The 16,508-nt window shown below is 50.9% G+C and overlaps 1 protein-coding gene across 8 annotated transcripts in view; it reads left to right on the top strand.

The window, feature by feature from the left end:
- GFRA2 (GDNF family receptor alpha 2) overlaps window positions 1-16,508 on the top strand; it is a 96,904-nt gene that overhangs the window by 60,948 nt on the left and 19,448 nt on the right. For 4 of the 8 annotated variants that reach the window (XM_047091385.1, XM_047091390.1, XM_047091388.1 and 1 more), the window contains exons 5-7: window positions 8,908-9,017; window positions 9,762-9,902; window positions 12,248-12,420. In XM_047091385.1, coding sequence (XP_046947341.1) covers window positions 8,908-9,017; window positions 9,762-9,902; window positions 12,248-12,420 — 424 coding nt within the window. Of the gene's footprint in view, window positions 1-8,907; window positions 9,018-9,761; window positions 9,903-12,247; window positions 12,421-15,349; window positions 15,494-16,508 lie in introns of all 8 variants that reach the window. The other 4 variants (XM_047091384.1, XM_047091383.1, XM_047091389.1 and 1 more) reach the window with 2 other exon arrangements.

Below are 16,508 nucleotides of genomic sequence, written 5' to 3'. Positions count from 1 at the left end.
GTTAATAGATCAGAGATGTTATGTCCCTTGGCCTGAAGGGAAAGGGCTCATGCCTTCTAACACTGTGTTCTGTGCTCAGGAGTGGTTAGCAGGGTCTTCTGATCTCATCAAGAGCGGCAGCAAGTGCTGCCAGGGCATCCACTACATGCCAGGCATTGTCCAAGCACTTACATACATTTGCTCATTGGACATCTCATTCAGACCTTGCCATGACCGTATGAGGTAAATACTATTGTTACCTCCATTTTCCAGCTGAAGAAATGGAGGCCTGGAGAGATTTAATGACCTATTTAAGGTCACACAGCTAGTGAGTAGCTAAGCCAAAGCTCAAACCCAGTCAGTATGGCATAATGTTGGAAATTGGACCTTCTGGCTGAGTGCGCTTCTGGCTGGGTGGAGGGGAGAGGGGTTCTCGTGAATTCAGGACCTCCTGTGGGAGGAGAGCAAACATTTCTATGTGTGGCAGCCTGCCCTGGGGTCGTGGTCATGTCCAGAAGGGTTTGGTGTGCATTTCCCAGTTTGGCACCAGGTTCTGTCTCCAACCTGCAAGTGTCTAGGTATCGGAGCTGCCCGGAGGGAGGAGCCAGTTCTCTGAGATGGTAGCTTTTCTCTCTCAGCCTCTTTGTTCTTGGGACAGAGGGTCAGTAAAATTTGCTGATGTTCCTGGAACTAATAACCCTTCCTCTAAATGAAGCTTAGAAAAATCATTGTTTATAATAACTCAGGAATCCTGAGGCCTTGTTCAATTAAACTTGAAGAAATAATTACAATCTTAAAGCAACTTTATTAAAAGAGAGCATAACAAACAGTGTATTCTATTAGCATCTTTTGAAATTTACTTCTGGATCTTGTTAGTTTATACGCTTACCATTTTCCCCTGTTTGCAACCAGGGTATGCAAACTGTATTGTCTCCTGATTTTTAATCCCTTCACGTGATTTCATGTTTGACTTTTCATATATTGGCACAATCTACGTCCTTGTCGTTTTTAATAGCAGCGTTGCTTTCTGTGGCTCATTCATCTGAGCCATTCCCCTCTAGTTAAGCTGGGGAAAGAATCTAAGGCTAGGTCCATCTTCCTTCATGAGTTTTATTAGCATCTGTTTTCCAAGTTGCTCTCACTGAGGTACTCCTGCAATCTTGGCTCTTTCACATGGGCTAGTCAGACCCTTTGTGGGTTTGGTTTTTGATCTGTGTCCTTTTCAGTGTATGCCTTTTTTTGGTTCCTTTGAACGTGGGCAGAGAAGATCATATAAAATCGGAGAGTGAAGCTAGACATTAGTCAAGAATTTTTCTGTTTTAAGTGACAGAGACCCCCTTAAGAAAATTAAAAAGGAGTTTATTGGCTTCCAATAAAATTTAGAAAGGGCAGGAGTAGATTCTAGGACTCAAATACAAATAGGCCTTTCTCTCTCCTTGTCTCTTGTTTCTGCTTCTCTCTGCGGGTTAGCTGCATGTTTATTCTTCTTGTGACCGTGAGGCTAGAGTATGGCCCTGATTCATCTGGGCTCATGTCTGTGGTGTCTCATAACCAGAGAGAAAAGAATAGTCTTCCTTGCTTGCTCCATTAGGAAAACCCCAGGGAAACACCCTGTTTAGCCTAGCTTGTGTTACTTCCTTATCCCTAAACTAGTCTGTGTGGCTGGGGACAGAGTTGTATGGTTGGCCCAGCCTGGGTCATGTGTCCACCTTTGGCCCAGGTAGTAGAGTGCCATGGTTGACAGCCTTTATCAGAACTACCTGGCTGGAGGTGGGAGTCCCTCCCCTCAGCCCACTCCCAGGGGAGCTGCTATTCTGAGCAGGTAGAATAAATGTTTACTGCACACCTGAAGAATAAACAGAAAGGAAAGAAGCCGGGTTGGTACTTGATTTCATGAAACAAGTGGTGGCAGTCTCCTGGAGGAGCAGGAAAGGACGGAGGACCAGGCTGTCCACAGTGAGCCCTGGAGGTGTCAGAAAGCAGCCACATGGGTGAAATCCATTTTCCCCTTTCTCAGTGTCACATAACATTGAACGCACTTAACCAAGCCCTGCACTGCTGGAGAGAACCTCAGAAAGCCATTCCAGAGGCACTTGGGTCTATTAAAGCCATTTTCTCTGCATTCCCATAAGTTGTCTATGAGGCCTATCATGAGTAATTTGCACTTCTTGGGAAACCCTTTTCCCTTCCATGAAATATTCAAGTACCCTGTTCATTTGCATGAGGACAGTGCTGGTGGCTGCCTTTGGAATCACCATTAGCAGTGGAGGATCGTGACAGCACAGCCAGAGAAAAGACCCTACCCTTGTTAGCAGGTGCCTGGTCGTGGTATTGTGGCTGTAGGGTACGTGTGGCCTACCTCTCAGAGCTGCTGTGTTCTTGCTGTGGGATATGTCTACTTTGTGGAATTGTTCAGAAAATTCAATGAGGTAACTGCATCTGGTACGTAATAGGACCTCAATAAATATTAGCTCCCTTTTCTCCTTCTTCACTTTAAAAAAAAATTTTTTTTTAACGTTTATTTATTTTTGAGACAGAGAGAGACAGAGCATGAGTGGGGATGGGGCAGAGAGAGAGGGAGACACGGAATCTGAAACAGGCTCCAGGCTCTGAGCGGTCAGCACAGAGCCCGACGCAGGGCTCAAACTCACGGGCCGTGAGATCATGACCTGAGCCGAAGTCGGACGCCCAACTGACCAAGCCACCCAGGCGCCCCTCCTTCTTCACTTTTAAGACTATCAATAGTGGGGCGCCTGGGTGGCTCGGTCGGTTGGGCGTCCGACTTCAGCACAGGTCACGATCTTGTGGTCCATGAGTTTGAGCCCCGCGTTGGGCTCTGGGCTGATGGCTCAGAGCCTGGAACCTGCTTCTGATTCTGTGTCTCCCTCTCTCTCTGCCCCTCCCCCGTTCATGCTCTGTCTCTCTCTGTCCCAAAAATAAATAAACGTTAAAAAAAAAAATTTAAGACTATCAATAGAAAACCATTGGTTTCCATGGCAACAGTGTAAAAGGTATAATCTGATAAATGGGAACTTTGGGAAGCTGACAAGAACACACCAAAAAGCCATGTACTGTTTGGCATTGGAATGCTTTGGGATTCTGTGGAGTAATTCACCTTGTATTATATTTTAGTATTCCCAAACTATATGTGTTTGGGAAGATATTTAGAATTTGGATCAAGGATGGTCTCATTGATTACAGGTGCCTGTACTTTCTCTTGGCTAAGACCAAAGCATAGAACTGAGAAGTGTGTATCCAAGTGTAAGTGTATGTCTGTGTAGGGATTGTTGTGTGTGTGTGTGTGTGTGTGTGTGTGTGTATGTACACAAATATGAGCATTCTTTGCCATGTAACCAGGAGCCTTCTCGGGCTCTGGCATGAAGCATTATTTTCTTCCATGGCTAGGTCATAAAGTGGGGATGTTTAAAGCTGAGACCAGGGGGTGGGGTCTGAAGGCCCCCCCCCCCCCGAAGCCCAGCTCTGCAGTCTGTGTAGATTGCCATATTCCCAAACTTTAGCCTGCCTCAGAATCACCTGGAGGGCTTGTTAAAGCACAGATTGTTGGACCCTGCCCTTAGAATTTCAGATCTTGTATGTCTGGGGTGGGCCTGGAGAATTTGCTTTTCTAACAAGTTCCCAGTTGATGCCAGTGCTGTTGCTCTGTGGACCACACTTAGAGAACCACTAACCTACAGGGAGTCTGCTTGTATGGCTGATCTTTGCACATCGAGCCTTGCCTCTTTTTCCCTCTGTAGAAGCACATCTGCCTAATCAAATAGGATTGCCAGATCCAACAAATGAAAATTCAGGGTACCCAGTTAAATTTGAATTCCAGATGAATGATGAAAAACTGCTTAGTATTAGTATTAGTTATGTTTAGTTTAATATTAGTATGTCCCAGATACTGCATGGGATATACTTACACTAAAAAATTCATTGTTTATCTGATATTCAAGTTAAATGGACATCCTATATTTAATCTGGCAACCGTTTAATCAAATTGGGGGTCAAGTGTCTCTCTGTGCCTCTCCTGCTGCTTCTGTGTGATTGAATAGGCTACAGCTGCTAATGAAACCAGCCCAGAGAGGGTTTGTGTTTTTCGGACAGAGCCACCTGCCGCCCTGAGCTCATTTGGCAGTCTTCACTTGATCTCACTGGGATGGACTTGGCTTTGTTCATATTTGCTCTTTTGCTGGCTCTCTGTGCCTTTCTTTGTCTGTCTGTCTCTCTTTTTCTCATGCTTTCTTTTATGCCCTCTTTCCTATGGGGGTTCTTAAAGGTGGAAATTTGCAAAGTGATGGGGATGGGCCAAGGAGAAGTCTTCTTAGCAGTGTGAGAATGGAGTCCAGAGGCACCTCACGGGGTCTGCAGGGAGGAGCAGCATCAGGCCCGGAGAGGGCACAGAGAGCCCCAGCTGGCTGGCCACCGTGCACTATGAAAAGGATAACATTTGCCTTGGAGAATGCGCCTTCCAGGGCTGGGTAGGGAGCGCTTATGTGGCTGTTTCACATAGTGGCTGGAGTCTAGCGTGTCGCCAGCTTGAAGGAAATTGATGTCACTTGGTCTTTGATGCTGACTGAGGGAGCTGGCTGCCGTGGACATCAGCCTGTCTTGAGGGGCAGAGAGAATCTGAGCAATCAAAGGCCTTCTGGAGACTTGGACACAGCATCCCCCTAACTGGCCCCATTTGGCCTTCTCTCTTGCCAAGATCACTTTGACGCTAAGAATGGAGAGATGGAGGAACAGAAGGCTGAGCTGTGGCCCTTCCCTTCACCTGCCCCTCTGATGGCTGCTGCGCCCGGGCCTACCTCCTCTCCTCCCTGTGCTCTGAATGGAGCTGGAGGGCCTGCTTAAAGGAAGTAGGCCATGGCATTAGATGGGTCTGGCAAAGGAGACTTGTGTATGCTTTGGGGGCTGGTGTTCCTCTTCCTGTGTCCTCAGAGTGGCATGGAGAGTGATGGTGGGGTAGGGAAGCCATCGTTTACCTGGGACCAGCCGGGTGACCCTGGAGCCTTGTGGTAAGGGAGAGGGCATGGGGGTCTTTTCTTCCTGATATGCCCACATTGCCTTGTGTGGGAACCAGACCTACCTTGGCAGGTTGAACAGGTAGTTTTCCTTCTATCCCAGACCCAGGAAAACCTGTTCCCTGTTTGCACTTGCCAGTGTTTGGCAGGCACAGTACTGGGGACAAGATGTCTGGATAGAGAAGAAAGATAAGGTGATGCCTCCTCTGAGTTCCCCAGCTGTCTTACATAGCCCCGTGGGGGGGGGGGAGATTGGCAGGCATGACTCACCCTATTTGATAACTGGGAACACTGAGCTCAGAGACATGACAGACCTGCCCAAAGTCACAGCCAGTGAGTGATAGAGCCTCGCCGTGAGACAGAACCTCCCAGTTCCCAGCTTCCTTTTCTCTCATCTCTTCTCCAGTGGCCTATCTTTGTGGACAGTCACATTCTCCTTGCTCATGCTTTGCACCTTCTCCAGCCTGTGGGGCCCAGTGACATTTTGACAGGCTTTGTGGATGGTGGGGCCAGGCAAGATCCTCAAGGTTCCCAGTGTCAATGAGTGGAGAACTAACCTTGCAGAAGGGAAGTGGGCAGCGTGCTCCCACCGGAGGGCGAGCCGACCGTGACCTTTCATCAAGCTCTGGGCCATGGCTGGTGGGTACTCTGCCCTGACCCCATTAGCTGGGATTTCCTTTCTGACATTGCCCTTCCCAGCCTTGTCTGTCAGTCACATAACAGGGGCTCAATACATGTTTGGAGGAAGAATGAAGAAATCAGTGAAGTCTGACACTCTAGGAAAATAGGTACCAGTTGGAGAGACCAAATAGGACAGTATTGGTGTCTTTATACAATTGAGTATGAAATTGCCTGGTCCAGACCATGTGTGTAGATAGAATACAGAGGTGGGAGAAATCCACACAGCTGGGGTGGTCAGCAAGGGCTTTGTGGGGGAGGACTGCAGGTGGGCCTTGCGGGGGTACTAGGAGAGAGTCAGGCCCTAGTGGGATCACATAGCTTTGAAACGTACTCATGTACTTTGGTTAAGAGATGATTTCAATGCCTTTTGGTGGGGAGGAGATGACAATTGGTGGCTTTGCTTGTTGTCTAGCACCTTCCTTGCCCCACACCCTGCAGGAGCTTGGTTCTGGCTTCATGCTGCCCACCTGCAGCCCAGCCCTCCTTAGTGTTGGGGCCTGACCACATCCCCTTGGCTCCTTTTGGAGGGAGGCATCTGGCCAAAGCAGACAGTGAAGTCCCTGAAGGGCTGTACGAGTCTCCTGTGGCTGCCATAACAAAGTCCCACAAGCTGGGAGCTTAAAAGGGAAATGTATTCTCTCACAGTTCTGGAGGCCAGAAGTCCCATATCAAGGTGTCAGCTGGGTTGTGTTCCCCAAAGGCTTGAAGGAGGAATTTGCTCAGTGCCTTTCTCTCAGCTGCTGGTATTGCCTGCAGACCTTGCCCTTCCTGGCCTTGTAGGGGCATCGCTCAGTCTCTGCCTCCATCTTCACATGTATTCTTACTGTGTCTGTGTCTCTTCTCCCTTCTTAAGGACACTAGTCATTGGCTGGAGGGCTCACCCTAATCCACTGTGACCTCATCTTGGTCACGTCTGCAAAAAGCTCATTCCGACATAAGGTCCCATTACGGTACTGGGAGTCAGGATGCGATTCAGCCCACAGCAGGTGCCTAGAGCTTTTGTTTTGCTTGCCTCCAGGTCTCCTCTACCTATTAAAGTCTGTGTCTCTGGAGGCTAGGAGGTAGGCAGAGGCCACCACACTCACACTGTCAGAATGTCTTCACGCACATGTGGGGTGCGCGGTGGGACAGACGCTGCTCTTACCATTTAAGACTGAGTCTTACTCTGCAGGGACTGAAGTCTTGGTTAGAAATGCTGTTTCTCCCTGTTTCGGTGTTGGGTGGTGAGGAGATAGAGGGTAGGAAGGAGGGGGAAGACACCTGCAGGCTTCCTGTTTTCAGGGACGCAGAATGTTGGCTCTGGAAAGACCTTCAGGGGCTTTTGCCCCAGAAAGGGCATCCACCCTGTTGTTCATTCTGGGGTGGGGCCCTGGCTCCACTGCTCAGGAACTCTGTGATCTTGGGCAATTTATTTAGCTCCTCTGAGTTTCAGCGTCCTCCTCTGTAAAGTGGGATAGTAACAACAATCCTGGTCAGATCTCACAGAGTTCAGGTCTCAGTGTTTGTGAGGATTTAATGATAAATGGATGGATGTGTAAGTTTCTTTTCTTAAATCATTTTTATTGTGATAAGTTATACATTACACAAAATTTACCATTTTAACCATTTTTGACTGTATGGTTTTCAGTGACATTAAATACATCCACAATGTTGTGCAGCCATCACCACCTCCATCTCCGGAACTTTTTCATCTTCCCAGACTGTGAAAATATCTTTTACTGAGAGCACTTTGTATTTCATTTGGTAAACCAGGAAACCGAGTCCCTGAGAAGGAAGGACTTGCCTGAGTCATCCAGTGAATTAGGGGCACAGCTGAAGTGTGAACCCCAGTCCCCTGTCAGTTCGGTGCTCATCACCTTCTGTCTCCCACACTTCTGTGGGCTTCAGGGTCTGGGACACATAAGGCATCGTTGGGGTTGAATTCCTCCACAGAGCTTCCTCTCTCTCCCCCAAACCCTGTCCCCAGGACAAACCAGAATGTGTACCATGGTGGGACACACACAACTGCCTGCTCTGAGAGTGTTCCTGTCAGGCTGTCCTGGTCTCTCTCAACCTCTGGTCTCTCTCTGCCTGCTTCTTTCTCCGATGGGACAGAGTTCCGGTGGAGGACCAGGGGAGCTGAACTTGGGGCAACCTTTGGGATGACTTTGTGAGGTGCCTTATGGCGTGGAGAGAGTGGGGGCAGGGAGTCAAGGGCTGCATTTTGGTCCTTCCTATAGCTACCACAGTCTCCTCACTGAGCACCTATTTGTTGAGGCCCTACTGTGTGCCCATCATTGGGAAAATACCAGTGAATGAGACCATATTCCTCTCTACTTGGGGCTTCTGTGAGACACAAATGGTATGATACACGAAGACCCCATGGCAAAGGGCACTCACCTGTAGGAAGTGATGGCAGGTGGGGAGGTGAGATGGCCAGGCTGATGGTAGCCAGGGTGCCAGGGTGGGTTAGATTTGGGTGTTCTGGGCTCCATGTGACCTTCCACATCAGGTGCTGGAGACAGACCCTGGCCAGAGAGCATTTGTTTGCCTTCAGGTGACTCACAGTCAAGGAGGGATGTGCCCACATAGTTATGAAGCAGTATTATGGGGGCCAACAGAGAGGAAGGGGTGACAGCAGGTTATATCACCAGGGGAAGAAAGGGCTGATTCTGCCCAAGGGGCAGTTGGAAGGACAGCAGGGGAAGCTTTGCTCTGACTTGGTTCAGAAGAGGACTGTCAGGAAAGCCTATGGGTGTCTCACCCTAGACGGACTCTTTTTTTACCTGTCTGGGGGCTGGCTCCTTTGACCCTCAACTGGATCCTGGGAGTAGCTGGAGCAGGGATTATTGTATGCATTTTGCAGGCAGGAAGAGTGATGTGTTGAAGACCTTGGGCACCCAGGACTGTGGTCAAGCAGAAAGCAGAGCCTAGCTTTCCTTCCTTGGTCCCAGGCATTCTTGGCAAACCCACCCCAGGTTCTTTCTGTCTGTGTTCCTCTGACTGGAAGATCCATTCAGAGCCCACCGTTCCTAAACTGTGTACCTGGCTCTCCAGGAAGTCCTGCCCTCAAGGAGCTCCCAGCCTGAAGTCCCTCAAGGCTTGGTTTCCCCCATGTTCCTCTCCATCTTCCTGGCTTCCTCCTGCCCTGGGAACCTGCAGGCAGGAGCCACTCTGCTGGAGAAAAGGCGGGAAGGCAGCCAGACTAAACCGTTCTCTCTGTTGGGTCTTCTCCTGACACCAGGTCCCGGCTGGCAGACTTCCACGCCAATTGTCGTGCCTCCTACCAGACGCTCACCAGCTGCCCTGCCGACAATTACCAGGCGTGTCTGGGCTCCTACGCTGGCATGATTGGTAAGCCGCCCCCGCGCACCTGGGCTCTTGGTGGCTCCTGGCTGCCCGATCCCCATGGGCAGGGGCTCAGGGCCAGAGAGTGGACAGCCTGAGCTTGCTTTTCTCTGTGGTGGGAAACCAGAGGAGAAGGCAACCTTTTATCATGGGGGGAGGAGGGCCCCAAGGGCCTTATAAGGCTTTTGAAATGAGAAAGCAACATTTATTACATGGTTTGGACTTTCCAGGTACCGCGCTGAGCAGTTTACACCAACTGTTTTATTTTAATTCTCATAGCAGTACTTACTAGGGGGGAGTTGCTATCTCCATTCTACAAATGGTAAAACTGAGGCTTAGAGAGGTCAAGTCACTTGCACAAGTTCCCCTAGCTAGTAAATGTTGGCACTGGGATCCAAACCCAGGATGTGAACCTTAGTCTCCCTGGCTCTCGAACACAGGTTCTGCTTGCTGGTGAAGAAGGCAAAGGCCCAGGGAAGCAGGGGGCAGGGTGGTGACTCCGGGATAGCTCCTCTGCTATCTTGCTCTGTCCTCAGTGTCCATACCCCTCTGCTCCCTGTGGCCATGACTGCATGGTCGCTGGGATAGTAACGGTCTGTTTGTTTGAGTTGGGATGTATGTGTGTTTGAGGGGGCAGGTGGGAGGAAAGGAGAGTTCCCCAGCCTCTTCTCTGTTGTGTCTGGGACCTGGGGCCCAAAGAGAAGGCCTCACTATTCCTCTTTCCTTTGCTTTCCCTTTCTCCCTGCCCAGGGTTTGATATGACACCCAACTACGTGGACTCCAACCCCACTGGCATCGTGGTGTCCCCCTGGTGCAGTTGTCGTGGGAGTGGGAACATGGAGGAGGAGTGTGAGAAGTTCCTGAGGGACTTCACCGAGAACCCGTGCCTCCGTAAGTCCGAGCAGGCCCTCCCCATGCCTCTCAGTCCCAGAGGGGCCCTGGAGGCCTGCCTTTGCCATGCCCTTCTCTCTCCATTGGGATGGCCAGTGATAATCTACAGGGCTTCCCCAGTGACCCACGGAGAACTTGGGTTTTGTGCTCTTGGGGACTCATCCTACTGAATAGTTAGTAGGCCAGCCTGAATTTACCACCGGAGGATTTGAGCCTATGTCAGGCCAAGGTCGAAGATTTCTGGTCTGTTATCCTGAGAGCTTTAGCCAGGTTCCTTCAGGGACAGCCGTATGATGAGGATCTCAGCATCTGTCACTTGTCCCCTTAAGGATTTGTTTCCTGTTAGAATTGGTGACTTGCAAGTCCCAAACTGCTAATTAAAGGCTAGAGAGAGAGGTTAGCCACAGTCTGCCTGCCTCACTCTTTTCAGTCTGACACTCTTGCCACCCACCCACTTGAAAATCTCCCGCCTTCCTTCTGTCCTTTCTTCCTTCCATCCATCAGTCCATCCTCCCTTTTTGTATGGCACTGAGGATTCAGAGAGATGAGCCATGGTGCCTGCCATTGAGCAGTGTGGAGTCTGATGGAGGCACACTGTCAGGGGGGTCACTGTGACCACAGTACGGAGTGAGTGATACTAGGGTGGAGGTCAGTACAGGGCACTTTAGGAGCCCAGACTAGTGATACCAGTCAGCCTGGAGGAGGAGGCCCTGAAAGCTCCTCAGAGGCTGGCCCCTTGAGGGAGAGTGGGCATTTGTCAGCTGAGGAGGCAGAGAGGGCACACCGGTCCACCCTTGGCAGGGCGGCTTGCAGGAACTGTGGACTATGGAGTCTTGCTGTAGAGCATGAGGATGCTGAGCGTTATCTGGACAGGGAGAGGGAATCCTCCTCATGAAGGGCCTTGCAGTCCTAAAAGTGTTAGGATCTTATGGTGGTGGTGGGGGTGCAGGTCACTGAAGGGGAGTCAGCAGGTGGCATTGTGGGCAGACCAGCATGCAGATGGCCTGTTCTCTGGTTCTGGTGTGGAGGGTTGGGGCTGTGGTTCTGACAGGTGGTCCAACACAAGTGTACTCAGAAGTGGGGGAGCAGCTATTCCCAAAGAGGCCGGTGTGACTGAGCTGGAGCAGTGGTGGGCAGGAGAGAGGAGAGATGGAGTGCACAGATCTTTAGGCGATGGGCTCAACTGCCAGCAAGTGGGTGGTCATGGAAGCATGGTGGGGGGCTTGGGTGGGGAGAGATGACCTCTGCAAGACTGTAAACATGGGCAGAAAGCAGTGATGCAACGGGAGGGAGCGATGCCTTGTTGGGGCGTAGACGTGATGAACTTGAGGTGCATCTGGGACTTGGAGGTGGAGATTTCTGGAGGCACTTGGTTCCAGGGTCATGTCTTGGGAACAGTTTGGTCCAAGAAGTCCCATTGTTTAGTCTTCAGTGCACTGGTGTTGATGGTGTGGGAGTAGGTGAGGCCACCGTGGAGGATGGCTGAGTCTGGGGCTCTTGGAATGCCATTGGCAGGACCTGGAAGCATCTGAGGTGGCAGAGGAGCCAGGAGAACCTATGTGGGGGTTGGAGGGTGGGGCAGGGGTGGGGATGGGGGATTGGTGTGGGGGACGCTTTGAAGTGGAGGGTGGTCTGCAGCATAGGATGCTACAGAGAAGCCAGTGATCACCGCCCTGGGCCCGGCCTGCTGCCTCCTTCCGGGCTCCCCACCCCACTTCTCCTCTTCCCTTCCTCTTCTGCATTTCTTTTTCTTTTTCTTTTTTTTTTTTTTTTTATGTTTCAAGTTTTTATTTAAATTCCAGTTAGTTAACATATAATGTAATGTTGGTTTCAGGAGTAGAATTCAGTGAATCATCACTTACATACAACACCCAGTGGTCATCCCAACAAGTGCCCTCCTTAGTACCCATCACCCATTTCCCATACACTTCCCTCCATCAACCCATAGTTTGTTCTGTATCGTTAAGAGTCTCTTTTATGGTTTGCCTGTCTCTTTTTTTTCTTCTGTGTTCATCTGTTTTGTTTCTTAAATTTCACATGAGTGAAATCATATGGTATTTGTCTTTCTCTGACCAACTTAAGTCACTTAGCTTTCGATGGACATTTGGGCTCCACATTTCTTTCTTTTGTTTGTCTTTTGCAACCTCCCTCTTGCTATTTTCTTCTCTCCATGTGAGATGTCAGTAGTGTCTGAAAGGGGACTCCAGAGAAATTAAGTTTGGACAAGCCACACCCTGTCCCCGGCTCTGGGCTGTTACAGGGAAGGCAGCATTAGGATGTGAGGGGAAGAAATTATGGAGGCAGCCCCTGATTTCTCTGTGCCTACCTGCTCTCACCCCCCACAGGGAATGCCATCCAGGCCTTTGGCAACGGCACGGATGTGAACCTCTCCCCTAAAAGCCCCTCATTCCAGGCCACGCAGGCCCCTCGGGTGGAGAAAACACCTTCTTTGCCAGATGACCTCAGTGATAGCACCAGCCTGGGGACCAGCGTCATCACCACCTGCACATCTGTCCAGGTGAGGGGACACGGCTCTGCAACTGGGGAGGGCAGGCTGAAGGCATAGAGAAACACCAGGACATGAGAGGCGGGTGTGGGAAATTAGCTCACTGGGGATCAGGGATGGGACTGGCAAGTTCTTGCCCTTGGGTCAGGACCCAAGAGGCAGGGAACAGCTGTTGGGGGCTAGTTTTTTTGTGCCTACATTCCCTAGGCATTCACCTGACAAGTAGGAAGCACTGGATTGTGCTACAGAACACGGGGTGCCAGGGAAATGGAATGGTTAACACATACTAACCATCTGCTAATTACCAGGTGTTATGCTAGCAGATTCTCTGCCTACTTCACTGAATTTTCACAAAGTGAGGTATTGGTCTTCATGTATTATACACAGGAAACTGACCCAAGAAGAAGTTTAGGTAACATACCCAAGGTCATACAGCCGGTTAGTGGTAGAATAAGATTTCAAACCTACGTCAGACCCCAAAATCCATGATGTTCATTTGTTTGTCCGTCTGTCCATCCACCTAGTCATTGAACATGTATTATGTATGCGTTATGTGCCAGGACTTATGTGAGATGTGAGGGAGACTTTGGTGAATAAAACTGACAGTGTCCTGGGTTTTGTGGTCCTTACGGTCTTGTTCAGGGTCAAACAATTCAACAAGCATCAGGCATGGACTGGGTTCAGTGCCACAATAGGGACACATGTGGCACTATGGGGGCACGTCCTAGGGCTCCCCACTCAGCTTTTTTCTCTCTGTTTCCCTCCTGCCATCATGCCATTTGCTACAGTAGATTCTTTGCTTAGGCAGTTGGATCTAGTCAGAACACACACACACACACACACACACACATACATACACTCACACACATACACCCACTCACCCACATACATACACCCCCACACACCACACCCCCCCACACCTATACACTCTTACACTGACATACATACATACACTGATACATATACACACACAGTACAGCCACTCACACACATACGTACATACATATATACACACACCCACACTCACTCACAACACACCCACAACTCTCACATTCACATACTCTCACATAATACACTCACTCGTACACTCACACCCACATGCATACTCACATACACACTTTCTCATACTCATACACACACACCCCTAGAACAAAGAGTGTAAAAGAGGACTGACCCCATGCAGAGTATCGGCGCAGAGGAAGGAGGGAACAGCAAGGTTGAGGGTGTTGGGGTACAGTGAGGGAGTTGGGCCTAGAATTGCCAAGAAGGTTGGGGGCAGCAGGGGGCACAGCCTGAGTGGGTGAGGGGGCAGGGTTATCAAGGCCTGGCTATGTGCGAGGCAGTGAAGACGCCAGGCTAAGTTGGGTGTCATGCTCGAGGGATCAACAGTGCACATCTGCTACAAAGTTTTACTTGTGTACAACAAGGCAGTTCTGAGACCTGGCATACAGCGATGTGACTGTAGCTGACAGTATCGTATTATGAAATATGTTGATTGGCATGTGGTAAATATTTCACAGTGTGTGTGCCCATATATTGGGTCATCAGGTTGTACACTGTGAATACATGCAATGTTTGATGGTCAATTACAACCTCAGTAAAGCTGGAAAAAACCCCAGTGGGCATTCCTGGTGCCAGGATGAGGACTTGAGCAGGGACCCATTGTACACAGGAGCTGGGGTGGGTGCCTGTCCTGGTTGGGAAGCCTACCCCCCCTGCCCTCCCTGGTGGGCTTCTCTGTGGTGAACAGCTGACCTCCAGGTATCCTCCTGTTAGGCTCAGCATGAGCCCTTCCATGCCCTGCGCCCCTCCATCAGGCTGCTCCTCCAGATCGCAGCCGAGGAGTCCGTGTCACCCTCGGGCAGCTCCTAATTACACTAGCCACGCTTGAGTGGCTGCGGGCAGGGGCTTGGGGGCCCGCTGCACAGACAGTTGCCAGCTCAATTTCATGCTAGAGTGGCAGGCAGCTCGGCGGTCAGGGCTGGGCCACCTGTCAGGTGACCATGCTCTGGCATGGTCCACATGTCCCTTGGGGCACCACCAGCCTCCCTGAGCTCCTTGGGGCAGGCTTACAAAGGGAAGTGCTGATTCAGCAGGTGGCTGTGGATCTTTCCTGAGGCTCTTACTGTAGCTTGACTCACCGTGGGTGTGGAAGAGTTCAAGGGTGTGGTCTCTTGCCCTCACTGCAGCCCACTCAGCCACTCAGTGCCTGGTGGCTCGGACTCCTTTTTAAAAATTTTCCCTCTATTCCCTCGGCATTTTGCTAAAACTGTTGCCTGGTTTCTTTTAGCCCCAGCCTGGTTTTCTTCAGATTCACCACGTGAAAGTGCTTGCAGACAGAGGAGCACTCTGAATGCAGGGGCCCGAGCTGGGGAGGCTGACTAGCAGGGGGCTCCCCAGGCCTGGCCTCAGGGACTGCCCACTCACAGTGTACTGACTGTGTCACTCTGGGCGGGACAGCTGAGATTGGCCATTCCAGGAGAAAAAGAAGAGATGTAGACCCTCAGAGGGGGCCTGCCAACCATCTTCCTGGTTCCTTCTCACTGAAACTGAAGGGGAATGGCCTGATTCTGTTTTAATCACAACCTGTTTGGTGAGAACCTACTACTCTATGCCTGATGCTGGGAGTGCAAGGGGAATAAATCCTCATCCCTGCCCTCAGCCTGGCTAAAGGCTGGCATGGGTGGTTTGTCCCCACACCCTCTCCCTCAGCTCTGCTGGGCTGGAAGGGGCTCCATGGTGGCCTTTGTGGGGCCTTGGGAGTGACAGCAACCTACAACTACAGAAGGGAGTCTTTACTCCACTCAGGGGAGTGAGGGCAGAGACAGGAAGCTGAGGCCAGGGTGGGAGGGAGGGTAGAGGAGGCTGTGCACCCTACACACCCCCTGGAGAGAAAAGCAAGGTCTTTACTTATTACCTCTGTCCTCCTCCCCATTCATAGGCCCAAGCCCTTGGGAAAGCCTTAGAGACCCCCTTCACTGACCCAGAGATGGCAGCGAGTTGGGGATCCCACATAAGTGATTGGACATTAGGACAAGAGGGCCTTTTGACATCTCCTTCTCAAGCCCCAAAGTATGGAAGCTTGGTAAGGGTACTAATTTGTTCAGAGCCCCCAGCCCCCAGCTCCTGAACAGTTTCCTCTGGCTGTACTGCACTGGGTCCTCCCCTAGATCTGCTACCCCAGAGGGCTTTCCCATGGTGGGGTTTGGGGTCTTCAACCGGAACCCTTTTCCTCATCATAGAGCTGCTACACAAAAACCTGGGTGTCTCAGCCACCCAGGAGCCAGGAGCCAGCAGGCCCCTAAGTTGGCCTGCGTCTGGGCATCTTTGATGCTGTTTTGAGTCCTGCTCTCATGTTTCCATTTCTGACTGTGGTCACCACTTCAGGCAGCCTTACCTTCCTGGAACTGTTTGAAACTTGGAGAAAGCATGGCAATATCTGCAAAATCGTCTCTCCCCCTCCCTTCTGGCCTTGCCTGTATCTGTAGGTAAACACACCCCTGTGTGAATTCCCTCCCTGATCTGTAGGCGGCAGGTCAGGCTTGAACTCCCATCGCACGGCCAGGCTGTCCCATGGCGTAGGCTGCAGTGAGCAGGTTGCTGGCCTGTGCACTGGTCAGTCCTCGGAGTGAAGAGCCTGTCCCTCTCTCTGCTTGGCGAATCCTGTTTGGCTTCCCCTTTTGGCGTGTTCCCCTGACTCTGCTCCTGCTTTACCTCACTTGAGCCCCCATCACGATGTGCCCTGCTCCATCCCTGACGGACAGAGGCTGCCTCTCACCCTCCTTGTTGCCCTGTGGTCCCCAGTGCTCAGTGCATGGCATTGAGTAGGTGTTCTAGACAGGTTGAGGGAAGAACCCAGAGTTCCTGGTTCATCGGGTCTGTTGGAACTTCCTGCTCTCCATTCGAGAATGGGTTCTGAGTGCCTTATTGCTTGCAGCCAGCTTTGTGCAGCTTACCTCCTTCTCACAGATGCTGTCTGCATGCCATGAGGGTAGGCAGGTGGAGAGATCTTTCTATGGAGGATGCAGGAAGATTGGTTAGAAGGTTCTTTTGTCACATGACCAGCGGTGCAGTGAGGGGAGTGGTGGGGAGACTGGCAG

The sequence above is a fragment of the Lynx rufus genome, unplaced genomic scaffold (assembly GCF_022079265.1).
Source record: "Lynx rufus isolate CCGP_SWC_20201006 ecotype Redwood Valley unplaced genomic scaffold, mLynRuf1.p SCAF_3, whole genome shotgun sequence".
Taxonomy (NCBI): domain Eukaryota; kingdom Metazoa; phylum Chordata; class Mammalia; order Carnivora; family Felidae; genus Lynx; species Lynx rufus.
This window is presented reverse-complemented; position numbering and strand designations above follow the sequence as displayed.